This window comes from Salvia hispanica, chromosome 1, assembly GCF_029641045.1.
Source record: "Salvia hispanica isolate PSC_SH4W2 chromosome 1, Shi_PSC_v1, whole genome shotgun sequence".
NCBI classification, from domain to species: Eukaryota; Viridiplantae; Streptophyta; class Magnoliopsida; order Lamiales; family Lamiaceae; genus Salvia; species Salvia hispanica.
In genome coordinates this window covers 12,500,537-12,515,114 of record NC_142692.1, presented here as the reverse complement: position 1 = coordinate 12,515,114, position 14,578 = coordinate 12,500,537, and the positions used below count along the sequence as shown (strand labels likewise).

Below are 14,578 nucleotides of genomic sequence, written 5' to 3'. Positions count from 1 at the left end.
GTTCAATTCGAATTGTGGAATTAATACTACTTTTATGTTGAATTCGATTTGTATGTTTATGTCGATTTGTATGCTTAATTCGATTCATATGTTTTCTTTTGTGTTACTTGTATATCTGTGATAAATTCTGGGCCAGAGATTGCAAAGATAGAAGAGAAACAATCAGAATTAGTTGAATTTTGCCAAGTCACGCCTCCGCGCGCCACACAGGATTAGTTTGTGTCGAAAATCTATCGGGTCGGGTCGGGTGGGATATTTACACAGCCCGGTAATATTCACGACTTTTCATGCAACATTTAAAGTTCACGGGAAAGACCAAACTATTTTAAAAGTTCATGACTTTACAGGAAAATTGCCCTATTGAAAACCATGAAAATTTAAAGAATTTATTTAATTCTAAAACTAAGTATTCCCTTCGTTCCTCCATAGTTGAGTCGTTTTTCTATTTCGGGAAGTTCCCTCATAATTGAGTCATTTCTATGTATAGTAATACTTTTTCCGCTCTACTTTACCCTCTCTTATTTTATTCTCTCTACTTTATTCGCTTCTACTTTATTCTCTCTTACTTTTTTTATCTATTTATTTAACATATTCAACTCCATTTTTTAAACTATGTGCCGAAAAATTTCGTCTCAACTATGAGAGAGCAGAGAGAGTAGAAAACAATATCTAAAACTTAGAATTATTTTACACAAGAAAAATTTTAACTATAAGATATTGTGTTTAATTTTTATTTATTTTTGTTCGAATCCAATGAATTAGCCCGAATCTATATTTTTACTACTCCCTCCGTCTCGCTTAAGATGACACGTTTTTCTTTTTAGTTTGTCCCAACCAAGATGACACATTTCCTTTTTTGGAAACTTTCTCTCTCCAATTAACACACACAACCACTTTTTTCCACCCCTATTAAAATATTCACCTTTCTTTCTCTCTCTATTTTAATACTTTCACCCACCTTTTCTCTCTCCAATTAAACACATTAACCAATTACTCCTAAAATCCCGTGCCGGCTAAGGAATGTGTTATCTTAGCCGGGACGGAGGGAGTAGTACAGTAGTAGTACGGAATATTTATTTTGTCTAGCCGCGGATGGCTACCGACTGAGTGAAACATGGGCACATATCATTTTGGCGTGTGGTGAAATGGGCCGAAGATATAAGGCCCACTTTGGATAGGCCTTGTCTTCCATGCCACATGTAGATATTTTTTAATGGTACACCAGCCCCTTTTTTTTTTTTGTAATATTCTTATTTTCAAAAACTCAAATATGTGTCCATTTAAGTCATTCGTGTTAATCCAAACGAATAAGTTATTTACAAACAACCACACCATAAAACAAGTGATTTTAGAGAGGCCACTAGGTGGATATTTGAACGATCCATTATGGATCATAAATTTATTGCAATTCGTTAGCATAAAAGGGACATTGACATAGTGTTTGCGACCATCCATGAGTTAGTGAGTTACTACTACATCAACTAAAAACATGAAGAATTATAGACCCAAATTTTGAATATCAAATAATTTTTGTCTGCATAGGTGTCGAGCTATTTCTACGTACTATCTAAATAATACTCTATCTATCCGTTCCAAGATAGTCGAGTTATATTTCTTTTTGGATTGTCCCAAGTTAGTTGAATCATTTTTTTATTTGCCACAACTTAATCTTCTCTCATACTTTACCCTCTCTTCTTCTCTCTCATATTTTACTCTCTCATCTTTAACTTTTAACACCTCAATTTTTAATTTTCTTTCCTAAAAAAAATGTCTCAACTATATTGAAACGAAGACACTTTTAAGTTTTAAGTGTGCGACGTTCATATTATAATCCTCTGAGGCTAACGTTTTTCTTTTTGTATTGATTTCTCCCTCACTGCAGAATGATTTTGAGACTATCAAATGCACTTGTTCAGATGCTAATTACCAATACAAACCAATTGCTCATTTACCCATTGTAACTAGGGCTGGGAAAAAATACCGAAAAAATGATATATCGCTTGTATCGTATTGAAAAATATCGAAAAATTATCAAATTTTTGGTGTATCGTAATTTTCAATACGACACGGTATCGTATCGTAAGTTTCCGATACGATAACGATATGAATTTCCTTATATCGCGATATATCGTTTTATATCGAATATATCGAAACATATTGAAATTCAATACATATTGAAGTTTAAAATTATAAATATATATAAATCCATTTAATTCATTCATATATTTAGAAAATATATATATGAAACCCTAATAAGAATACTATTTATTTTATTGTGTAGAAGTTTTATTAATTTTTGTGTTATTTTTCAATTTTGAAATTATATTTTTCGATATATAGGTATTCGATACGATAACGATATTTCGATATATCATATCGATCTTACGATATATCGCAATATCGATACGATAACGATATTGATATTATTCATATCGAAAGTTTCGATATATCGAAACTTTCGATACGGTAACGATATGAAATTCTTTCATATCGATGTTTTCGATACGAAACACGATACAACATTTTCGATACGATATATCGTATCGATCCACCCCTAATTGTAACAGATCTTGGGTTGTGGTTAGAGTTGATAAAAACCGAAATATCGTATTTCATATATTTCATACAGTGTTTTAAATAAATATTACTAGTAAATTATATGTATATACAATTGATATAATTCAGATTACGATAGTCACCCGTTCAAAAAGGAGTATTGTAGTCATATTTAGACCATGAAGGTTGAACCAGAGCCAAGTCCTACCACTATTATAGACTTATAGTGCCATGTAAATTCTAGAATCAATGGCAAGTGTAATTTTGATTTAAAATAAATAAAAACCATATATATTTATAAATCATATATGGTCCTAATTTATCCGTTTTCGTTTTTAGTGACGTGTATTATGTTCTTATCTCTTTTGCAACGTGAAGTTTGGTGTACCAATATAAATCATCATAAAGATCAACAATTCGTACGATGAAATACCACAATATTTCTACGAAAAAAAATCATGGAATAATTGGACAAGTTGGGAGGTGGAGAAAGAGAAATCAATTTGAGAGACGGAGGGGCGACTATGTTGGAAAATAAATATGGACCTTAATCTTCTTTTCTCATTTGTGCACTCAAATTTGATCCACGTAAGAAAATAAATATCTTTCAGGATATTTTGTTCTTTACAATCAAAATTTCACAAGCTGGTTGCACTTTACACCAAACTTACATTAATCAATGAATATAAATAAACGTGCATAAACACTAGATATATAATACTCCTAAAGCAATATCTAAATTTTAATTCATATTCATGGAATTTGTTTATATATGTAGAATTTATATACATTTATTTTTACTATCTAATTTTTATGGATAATTTTCTGCATCATATATTATTGTTATTATTAATATTGAGAAGATGCGGTTTATTGTTATTATTGTAGTATTATGTTAATCTTGAGAAAAACGTCAAGAGCATCAAATGTGTGCCCCATTCTAACTTGATCCCACTATTAATGTGTGGCATACGACCCACCAAATTAAACATTGTTTCTGTTTTCCAACTTCCCATTTGTCAAGTCATGCTTTAAATCCCAAATTATAGAAAAAGTAATCATAGAAAAAGGAAAAAGAAAAGAGCAATAAGAGGCTTGAAGTTTTTTCTTTTCTTTGAAGAGAGTTTGATGTGGAGGATAAGCATTGGACAAACCAGAGCCACAATATAGATACATCAAAGCCCAAATCCACGTGTCGATTTTGTATCCATGAAACTGAAAATATCTTCTTTCTCATGGAGGGGCCCACGCGACAACTTGTGCGCCTTGCCTAAATATCTTGTTAAAGGTATTTTATTCTAATTGGAATTATGGTTATAAACCTAGACCAATGGTCCCACACCACCAACTAAATTAGAGATTGATAAAATTAAAATAATAATAATAAAATAAAGAATGGTGAAAACTGAAAACCAATGGCGCCTTACTTTTTGATTGGGAAGGACGTGGCGAATTTCGGCCATTCATTATTATAGTATAAATATCCCTAGATATTTTATGTCACTTTCTTTATTTACATGTCCAAACTGCTTAGCAACTATGAACATTCACTCAATTGCCCATAAGTTATCATAATTCTATAAATGCACCCCCAATTGGAAATTGTTGAAGTTTAGTAACATGAGAAATTTACACATCTTTCAACTCATCACTCTATAAACCTCCCACGAGTTCGAATCACAAAGTTTGATTTTAATATCACTATACTTTTCAAAATGATTTAGTACAATTTTAATGTAATATAGACGAGTTACAATTAATTGCATTTAAAAATTTAAGTGAAACATATTAGTGTAAATATGCAAATGAGAAGAATCACACAAGCCAACCAAATATTTGTCCACGAAGAAAGTTCTACTTATATATGGAAATTTTTGTATTTTATAGCAGTAACCACAGTAATTTATGCATAAAAAACATTAGCAAAATCAAACTACATATTCAAAGTTCAAACAGTGAAAAAGTTGATTCTTAAAAGAATAACTTTATGGTGTTAATTATAATTTTCATGAATGATGGGATAAACCATAAACATAAAAAAATATCTAAACGATCCAACCAATGAATACATGCAAAAGAATACTAAGTAGAAGAAATGTGAGCCATCAGATTCAATAGCCAATAGGAAGGCCACCACATCCACATCCACAGGATCAAAATTCAAGAATTGGGTGTCCAATTCTAGATATTTTGAGTTAAAAATGAATTTATACAAAAGCATTATAGTAAACGAGTCGTAAACAAATTTCGGATATTCCAAGTTGAACAGTTAATCCCTTCAATTCAGAAGATTGAAGTCTGGAAAGAAAGGGGAAATGGGAGAAGTTGTGATGAGCGGTGAAAATGAAATGGAATTGCAAGTTCGAGAAACAGGGGTCGAAACGGAGATGGAGAGAGTCGGTGAAAAAGGCAGAATTAATAATAAGAATGCTGCAGCTGAGACTGTGAGATGGGAGAGGTTCCTCCCCAAAATGGTGGTCAGGGTTCTCTTGGTAGAGGCTGATGATTCCACAAGGCAGATTATTTCTGCACTTCTCAGGAAATGCAGTTACAGAGGTTGGTTTTCACTTCGGATTCTCGCAAAGTTATTTTTACAGACTAAAAAAGTTGGAATTTTGATTTCTGGGGTTTGAGGAATGTGACTGTTTATGGCTGTGATGGGATTTATTCCATTATTTTTCTGTCCAAGATTGAATCTTGTGGCTGTTAATCTTTAAATTCGTGATTACGCAGTGAATTTTGGGTTTTAATTGTTTTGTGTGCGTGAAAATGTCTTGAAGAAAATTCTCACTAGATGGTTTCAGTGTATCGATCCTGAAATTTTGTGTAAATCTTTTGAGTTATTTATGTTTTAGTTTGCTAGAATTGTGATATTCAGAAGATTTCAGGTTTACCTACTATAAAAGGAGGACCTTAATTGAGACTCTAATTGTTTCTTAACCACTTTTCAATTTTTGTAGTTCAAATCACTTGGAAAATCTCTGGAACTTGATTTGCAAAAAAAAAAAAAAAAAGGTTGGGTCGTTAATATTGCAAATTTTGTAAAATTCCTAGTTTCTTCAAACATTGTCATTTAACTGGAGTTATGAAAAAAATTTTCTCTCATCAATCATTGACAGTTTGATACATCTATTGTTGTCAATTTTTATTATCTAGAATTTCCACATCTATTAATTTCCTGAATTTCTTGAGTTCCTAGTATTTCTTTGGCTCTCTGTGTCTGGCCTAAATTTGTCGGATAGTATTACTCATAATGGCATCAATGGTTAGAAGCAGTTTTGGATTGTTATTGTTTGCAAACTAAACTCTGTTTTTTTGTGAAACAGTTGCCGCAGTTGGTGATGGGTTAAAAGCTTGGGAGGTTCTGAAAGCAAGACCCCATAACATAGACCTCATTCTGACTGAAGTCGAATTGCCATCAATCTCTGGATTCGCCCTTCTCACTTTAATCATGGAGCACGACGTCTGCAAAAACATTCCAGTAATAAGTGAGTACGTTCTACTTGGAAAACCTTTCGATATTCCCTGCAATTGCATCATGTGTTCTTACATCATTTTATTGGTATTGGGCAGTGATGTCTTCACAAGACTCAGTTAGTACAGTTTACAAATGCATGTTGAGAGGTGCGACCGACTTTCTTGTTAAGCCCGTCAGGAAAAACGAGCTCAGGAACTTGTGGCAGCATGTCTGGAGGAAACAAGCTGTAAGTTGATTCAGTCCCATGTTTTTTTCTCCAAGAAATTGTTCATTTTCTATCAAGTACTGAAAACTAATCATTTTTCTGCTGTATTATGTCAGTCGAGCACTGCTGCTGGACCGGGACCTCCTGATGAGAGTGTAGCTCAAGAGAAGGATGAAGCCACTGCTGAGAACAATGCTACAAGCAACCGTTCTAGTGGTTACATGTCATGTATCCAGAGAAACAAAGAGGGCACCGAGAAAGGAAACGATGCTCAGGTGTCTTTGGTTTCTCTACACTTTATCCTGTCCATCATTAGTTAAAATTTGGATCATCTAACAATGGATGATTTCAAATAACACGAGACTCATAGAACCGCCTATTGAACTGCAGAGTTCGTGCACAAAACCAGAATCAGAAACTGAAGAAGAAGACGAAGGCAAGCCCTCGAAACGTGAAAGCCCTAAGTGCCTTTCAGATGGCGTTAGTACTCCCAGACAGGGAGAATGCCATCAACAAAATCGTAAAAAATGGGCTCGTGATAGTGAGACCGAAGGTAATGTTCTGTTAGATTTACCACTCTTCCTTGTATGAATTCACCTCCATGGGCTTTTACCAACCGATTTGGTTATAGGATTGCAAGTGGCGGCCAAATCGGATGCTGATCGCACAGTGACACGAGAAGACAAGAGTTGTGATCATAATCAGGAACAGACTGAAATTTTTTTAAGAGAGGCCATTGATTTGATTGGAACTTTTGATAATCACCTCAAAGGGACTCTTGCGACTGCTGCTTCGGTTTCTAGTGCAAACAAGTTAGACATTTTGCCTATGTTGGATCTGTCTTTGAGAAGATCTCATCCTGTGAGTCAAGTAAATGATGACAGGCATAGGTTAAACCACTCTGATGCTTCTGCATTTTCTAGGTCAGTTAACATGCACCCTTTTCTCCTATATTCATTATCGTTTTCTTGAAAATAATAGTGATTCTCTTTAATATGTCATTCGTCGAAACTTCATAAACTGATGAAGAAACAACTCTTTGGCAGATACATAAACAAGCCGTTGCAGCTCAGTCCCAGCACTTACAATCAATACAATGACATTGGGATGAGCTCGGAGAAACCAGCTAATTGTAGTCCTGATGCTCGTAGCCAAACACTGACCTCACCTTCTAAGCCTTCTGTCCAAACAGGATGGCCTGAGTTCACATTCTCATACTCTCAAAATCGGGACATATCTCACCCGATTCCTGTTAGAGGCGTAGGGTTGGGGAATGTGAGTAGCACTTATGGTTCTGTGATGCCCTCGTCAGGGTCTCCATCACTGCCTAGTCAAGGCGCAACTCACCACTCAGAACCCTTCCCACAGTCGAATACTCTCTTTCAGTCGGAGCATCAGCCCTCGACTTCTCAGCAACTACACAGCCCTGCAGACCAGAGAAACAGCAACTCTGTGGATCAGACAGAAAACAAACAGGGTAACAGAGTGGAAGAGTTGGAGGATCAGGGCCTTGTATCACATGGAACAAATCAGAGTGCTAATAGCAGTTTATGCAATGGAAATATGAGCCAACATCACAGTCAAGTTTCTGGATGTAATGGCACGATCAACGGTCATGAAGAGAGCTTTCATGTTCACGATGGACACTCTCACCGAGCCATGCAAAGAGAGGCCGCCCTTACAAAATTCCGCCAGAAGAGGAAAGACAGATGCTTTGAGAAGAAGGTACATTGATCTCCCAAAACAGCATCTATTCCCAAGTCTTGAAAACTATGACACAATTTGTTGCTACAACCTTATTTTTCTCATAATCAACATTCGATTTTGAAACAGGTGCGGTATGAAAGCAGAAAGAAGCTGGCTGAGCAGCGTCCTCGTGTAAAAGGACAGTTTGTCCGACAACTGCCAACAGATCAACCTGGAAGCTCGTCGGCTGGTTAGCTACAACAGGAGCAAGATTGAACAAGTTTTGGCAATAACAAGTAGTGTGATGAGTTAGAAAATTTGGCATCTCTTAATTCTTTACCTTGATGTATGTATTAGAGTGCTGATGTACAAGCTAGTTAGGTGGACCAACTAATAGTGAAGACAACTGTTTGCACATGTTTTTCTCTTTGTTTTTTTGCCTCATCTTTGGGCATTTTGAGGCATCTATACATTAACTAAGTTGTGTAGGTTCATATCTGTAGTATAAGCAAATCAAGGTTTATCAAATTTGATTTTATCATCATTTTATTGTTTTGAAGTGGAGCTGAATGAAATAGTATTAGTATTATCTAGTCAGCCTATATTGTTTCTTCATACTTTTTGGAACACTTTCCACCCTCACAAAATCAACACGTAAGTATATGGTAGAGGTCAACAGTTGTAGATTGTTTACATTCAGATAGCAAGCAAAAGTTAAACACAAAAATACAATCATTTGGAGGCAATGGGAACCCACGCAATTGTGTAGTGATATTAATCTCACTTCATTAATTCACAGTCATTGTCAATGGTGCCAAGTGCCAGCTTCCAAAGTCCACATTTTTTCCTTTTTTTCTCTTGAATAACAACTGCAGAAATTCTATCTACCTAATACGAAGCAAAGCATTATGGTAAACTAAAACCTTAGTCATTAATTAAACCCAAGATTTAGGATATTCTTTCAAGAATACTTGGTTTATAATCTAAAGAGGTTGCTCGTGTGTGAATATATTTAGGTGGTAGCAATTGAGTGTGAGTTAAGGACATCTCCATCCATTTACAGGAAAGGAATAAAAGGAGTATATGTCTTCAAAAATTTTGCAACAGCTCCATATGTTGTGTTGTTTTGTAGAAAATGCAAAAATATGTTTGGATTTGCAGTATGATTGAAGAAGTTTTCTACACCAAAAATGAGTTTTGGTGTATCATTATATATATATATATATATATATATATATATATATATATAAAATGCTTACAATGAGAAAGGAAAAGCATTGAAACAACTATGGTGGGTGACTGGGACTCGGCCAAAGTAAAAATGGACAAAATTCATGAAAAGTTAAATCGAGATGCTACTCATGAATGGGGTGCAAGACAATTACAACTTTCTCCAACTCAAAAATATGGTCATTAATATCAAGATTTTGCCGTAATTTCCAAGTCGACCTAAGGAGTATTCCTATTAAAATGTAGTCAGAGCATTCACAATAAGAATAGCCCAGCAATAGTCTAGCCAAAAACTCCTCCTGCCACATTATCAGGACTAGAAACTGTCGGCCACATCATCAGAACTGGAATCTGTACAATAGTGGACTAGAAACTGACACAATAAACAAAATAATAAATTCATATTATAAATTACAATCACGCAAATACAGAATTAAATTTACGACACAGATATGGGAAAATGCAACCATTTTATTTAAATTTTTTAAAAAAGGTGGCTCGCCGGTTTCTCACTGAAATGTCGCCTGCAATGGCGGCTAGCCGACCGGCTAGCGCCTGGCGATTGGCGAGTTCACGCCGATCGGCTCGCCGAAACAACTCTCGCCGGTCGCAATGGAGGCTAGCGGATAGGCTAGCCGATCGCGAATCGGCTAACCTGTCCGCTAGCCTCCATTGCAGATGCTCTCATGGACCTTCACTGCAATCAAACTTGCATTTCTTATAAAGTACGTATTTAATTACATATAATGTGATAGTATTTGTCATAAACTAAAAGATTCTATATATTTTTCTAGAAAATTTATAATGCATAACTTATGTAAGAATCATTCATAAACAATGTTTAGCATTATTTATTTAGTCAATATTAGTATGAATTTGATACTACGAACAGTATTGATATTATTACTATACAAATTACATGAAGATCAAAGTTGTATATGTTATTTTAATATTAATTTGATGTTATAAAAAAATAAAAAAAATCGAGCTTTATTTTGTAATTTGTAGAATTAATGATATTGGTAATAATTTTTTAGGTATTACAATAAAATAAATGATACTTATAACATGTACAAAGAAAGAACGATCGCGAATAACACTAAATGTTAATCAAATAAGATACATGATATTTATCTATATCATGCATATTTCACAAAACTTTAATTTTAAAACTTCTTTACTAGTACTAAAAAAAATCTTTAACAACTTTTCTATACCAATCAAATTCAATCACCAAGTGCACACATACTAAGTGCACATATAAACATCCCAAGCACAAAATTCCAAAAGTGACAGTATTTTCAACACTGCACGATAAGAAGAGTGATGAGTCGTCAAGTAATGTTCACCTAAACCCTAGATAACATTTTTCCTTAACCCAAAAGCAACTAAATTTGGTCGTATAATAGTTCAATTTTTTTCAAGATTCCCCATTGTCTTGCTTTCACTTTACACTAATTTTTGAATTTCAATCGTAAAAAATCAGACATGTTTTACAAGAGTGATATATATATGCATGACTTTTGACAGTTGCAAGCATTCTCACTTAAACCATAATTATGCACTGAAAAAGGCTATTTGCTATTGGGTTTATGGCTACAACCACTTGGAAAAAGTAACTTTTTTTTGACAATAATTCTTAAAGCAACTTAATCGGAATCTTAAACCCATGAAAATAATTTTTCAAGAAATATACATTTTAAAGTGAGGCTGCATATTCATGATTCATTATCATGATATGTTGCATGTAGCTTGGGACTCTATTCCACTAATTATGTGCAGATAACAAACAAAAGTAACTAACTTAATTAAAAATCAACTAATTACACCAATCTCATTAAATCTAGTCCATGACTAGAAATATCAAACTATCATCAAATTACAAATAATTTTATTAGAAAAAAGAAAAGTAAGAAAGCAAAGTTGCAAACAGTTACACTTACCTCCAAAATCTTGAACTTAGAGTGGTTGCCAAGAAAAAAAGCCCTTTATTAACCACATTCTTTCTTTCCTCACCATAGAAATCTCCAAAAGCTCTCTCTTTCTCTCTGTGCAAATTATGACTTTAATCAGTGAAAAACACCCCAAAGACTGCGCCAGCAAGAAAAAAAGCAAGAAGCTCTACCTATACCTCACCACAATAGTCCTCTCTCTACTATCTGTGATCTTCATAATATGGCTCATCCTCCACCCCTCAAAGCCTCACTTCTCCCTGAAAGAAGCCGGCATCAACCAGCTCAACCTCTCCCTCGGCCCATCCCTCCTCAACTCCTCCATCCAAATCACCCTCCAATCCCACAATCCCAACACGAAAGTGGGGATCTATTACGACGACTTCCTTCTCTATGCCTCCTACAAAGGCCAGAAGATCACCCCAGAGACCTCAGTCCCCCGCTTCTACCAAGACCTCCATGAGACCAACCTCCTCAGCGTGTCGCTGGTCGGAATCCAGCTCCCGGTGTCCCCATCCTTTGCGTACGAGGTGCAGCGCGATCAGGGGGCAGGGAGGCTGGCCTTGAGCATCAAGGGGATGGGGCAGCTGAGGTGGAAAGTGTGGACTTATGTCTCAGGGAGGTATCGGTTCATTGTCAACTGCGTGGTGATTATGCCGCTTGGGCCTACTATACCTTCGCCGCCATTGAGTGCAAGGCAGACCTCACAGTGTTCTACTTCAATGTAATGGCCAATGGGAATGTGAGACTGGGGAGATGATGGATTGATTCTTGATGCTTATGGTTTCTTGGTGGATTTAGTGTTGAAAGTTTTCTATTATTGATTAATTACAGATATACTCCTACTTAATAGTAATAATAAAAATGGGAAGATTAGTATCTAATTTTTCTTTGGTTTTGTATGTTATGGAAGAAAGAACAAGTAGGATTGATTGGTGTCTTTTTGGTGTTTACCATTTGGTGGTAGATGGGATTTTCAAAGTTATGAAATGGAAACTTTTGCTGCTTTCTTGATTGAGAAATTTGTGTCCCTCTCTTGCCTGCCCTCTTCAGTGGTTTATTGTGTAGTAGTAAATGGGCTCAATTTCACACACTAACTAATTGAGAAATTATGTATAGACCATTTCTGTAAAATTGGGGTTGTATTATTAGGAGGGTCGACCATGAAAAGTGAAAATATTTTCTAAGCAGTTTCTGACTACAAACAAATGAACAACGCAGTAGTTCCAAAATTTCCGTCACACCCGAACACAACGTCAGATAGCTAGAGCAGGGGAAATAGTTTTAAATGTACAACTCTGTTTACTTTACTACATAAATGCAGTAGTAAAAACAAACTCCATAACACGTTGATTGGGTAATCTATCATCAATCACTTTTTCTCTTACATCATGTTAATGGAAGTGCTAAGTGATGGTTGATGTGTAAATGAAAGATTATACATTTCATTGTACATATAGGCTATAGCACTCAAGTGTAATATATACAGTATGTATCTAAAATTACTACTATTAGATGAATATTGATGTCACTGATTAATACTATTGCTTAAAGATTATAATTAAATTGAGCAGAAGTCTATTAGGATTTCCAAAATTCTCTTATGTCTACACTTTTGATAGCTTATTGCTCATGTGATAATCGAACTTTTGAGTAAGAGTAATTGACTAAAGATTTGAGGTTGAATCCAATTGGTGGAGTGACAGGAGTTATAAGCCCTCGTCTAAAAAAGAAAAATTGCATAAAACGTAGTACGTCTTTGATTCGATGGAATATGCTCAAAATATCATTTTATATGATATGCAACCTATCTAATTGCGTTATAAAATCGATTATATTTGGCAAAGTAACTTATGAATTAAAAAAAGTCAACTTAAAGAATCCCCCGGAACCAAAAACTATGTTCATCGGAGGATCCAATAAGTCAGCTGCCCCCCATTCCCTTAAATCAGCCACACTGGGTTGACATGAATAATATTAGTATTGGATGTCTTAATACTCTCTCCGTCACCCAATACCAATAGAAGTCCATAGTTGACTCAATATGAATTTAAGAAATGTAAAAACAAATGTAAAAAAATGATGGAAAGGCCTACTTCTATTTATAGTACTTAGTGAAAAGAGACTCTCATTATAGGACAAATCAAAATGCCAAAAAGTGACTATTTTAATGGAACAAAGAGTATTAATTATTGGTATATTTGCAACTATTGTATGGTTTGTAAAAAATACAGTAAACAGTAAAATTGAAATCAATATTCATAATTATTTGCCAGTAATTCGTAGATGCGTCGGTAGCCGCCGGGATGATAAATTACAAAAGATTGAATTTCGTGATACCAACTCTTGCTTTCAAGTTTTTATTTTTATAATTTTTGCCATTGCCTTTCGCAATATTCTTAGATCCGTTTGACATAATTGCTTTCTGCATTAATGATAGTATATTTCTTCGTTAATTGTCCAATTAGACAACAAACTCGTTAATAACAACATAGTACTATCAATAATCTCTTATATTTTCTGATGTTATATCAACAATTTAAAGTTATCAACAATACAAGAGCTATATATATAACTGTATAAGAACTTGCAACATTTCAAACAATTACTCTTGATCTTAACCTTTAATTACAAAGAAAAATTAATTAAAGCTTTTACATAAACATAAACTACATTATCTAGCATGAAAAGTTTGTAACATATCTCTCACTGAAGCTCCTCCATCAAGCAATCCTCTCCAAACAAGTAGACCATTCTTTGTGATCTCCATGGATCTTTCCCATGCCCCACCTCTTCCCTATCGCCGGAGACCAGCTGAGCTCGACACACCGGGCATGTTTCTCCACCGCGATCAATCCAAGAGTCTAGGCACCCGACATGGAAAGCATGCTCGCAGTTGTCAAGCTCTCTCACAATATGCCATGCCTCTATTCTGCTCAAACAAACTGCACAATCATCGCCCTCTTCTTCTTCGCCGTCCTTGTTGTGTGATCTAAAGGTTGCATGTTCGACTGTGGGGAGACGACCTTTGTCAAAGGACTTAGTTGTCAAGTAATCCGGAAGTTGCACGGATGAAGGGGATGGGCGGAACTCATCATAGTCTTCAACGTTGCTTCTGGGGCGCATATTTGAGAGAAATTGGCTCATGATATTTGAGAAGATGAATTTTGTGAAGGGTTGGTGATTTGGTAGTGTAATAATGTAGGAAGAAAATCCCATTTCAAGAAATACTGATGTTGAGGGACAAGATGAAAATTTTGATTTTGGAGAGAGAGATGTAGAAATATATATATTTGTGAGTTGTATAAGATCCATTTTATTTAAGGAGATTGATAAGTACAACTTGGAGTACATAATTCTGAAGTAAATGGCCTACACTATCTAACCTAGAGCAAATGCATCCTCGATTTATTCTATATTTCTATTTAATGACTTTGGTGTTTTTTTTGCGTTGGATATGATAGTGATTGA

General features: G+C 35.0%; 3 protein-coding genes across 3 annotated transcripts; 2 read left to right on the top strand and 1 right to left on the bottom strand.

Annotated features, from left to right (window-relative positions):
• The first annotated feature begins 4,714 nt into the window (after nucleotides 1-4,714).
• On the top strand, nucleotides 4,715-8,469 carry LOC125219017 (two-component response regulator-like APRR5). Its single transcript, XM_048120856.2, has 8 exons — nucleotides 4,715-5,112; nucleotides 5,883-6,044; nucleotides 6,130-6,260; nucleotides 6,356-6,514; nucleotides 6,630-6,792; nucleotides 6,871-7,162; nucleotides 7,286-7,964; nucleotides 8,073-8,469. The coding sequence occupies exons 1-8, from the start codon at nucleotides 4,872-4,874 to the stop codon at nucleotides 8,178-8,180; spliced, it is 1,935 nt and encodes a 644-aa protein (XP_047976813.1). The 5' UTR covers nucleotides 4,715-4,871; the 3' UTR covers nucleotides 8,181-8,469.
• Nucleotides 8,470-11,160: 2,691 nt separating this feature from the next.
• Nucleotides 11,161-12,129, top strand: LOC125185357 (NDR1/HIN1-like protein 26). Its single transcript, XM_048081881.2, has one exon. It carries the CDS (start codon nucleotides 11,215-11,217, stop codon nucleotides 11,833-11,835), a length of 621 nt encoding a protein of 206 aa, XP_047937838.1. The 5' UTR covers nucleotides 11,161-11,214; the 3' UTR covers nucleotides 11,836-12,129.
• Nucleotides 12,130-13,813: 1,684 nt separating this feature from the next.
• Nucleotides 13,814-14,233, bottom strand: LOC125218013 (brassinosteroid-responsive RING protein 1-like). Its single transcript, XM_048119604.2, has one exon. It carries the CDS (start codon nucleotides 14,231-14,233, stop codon nucleotides 13,814-13,816), a length of 420 nt encoding a protein of 139 aa, XP_047975561.2.
• Between the last annotated feature and the right edge of the window lie 345 nt (nucleotides 14,234-14,578).

Bases quoted from the DNA above. Each gene is read 5' to 3' on its own strand.
- LOC125219017 (XM_048120856.2), top strand. From the start codon at position 4,872: ATGGGAGAAGTTGTGATGAGCGGTGAAAATGAAATGGAATTGCAAGTT. The intron at 5,113-5,882 runs GTTGGTTTTCAC...TTTGTGAAACAG, and splicing joins CAGGAAATGCAGTTACAGAG to TTGCCGCAGTTGGTGATGGG. The intron at 6,261-6,355 runs GTAAGTTGATTC...GTATTATGTCAG, and splicing joins ATGTCTGGAGGAAACAAGCT to TCGAGCACTGCTGCTGGACC.
- LOC125185357 (XM_048081881.2), top strand. From the start codon at position 11,215: ATGACTTTAATCAGTGAAAAACACCCCAAAGACTGCGCCAGCAAGAAA.
- LOC125218013 (XM_048119604.2), bottom strand. From the start codon at position 14,233: ATGCGCCCCAGAAGCAACGTTGAAGACTATGATGAGTTCCGCCCATCC.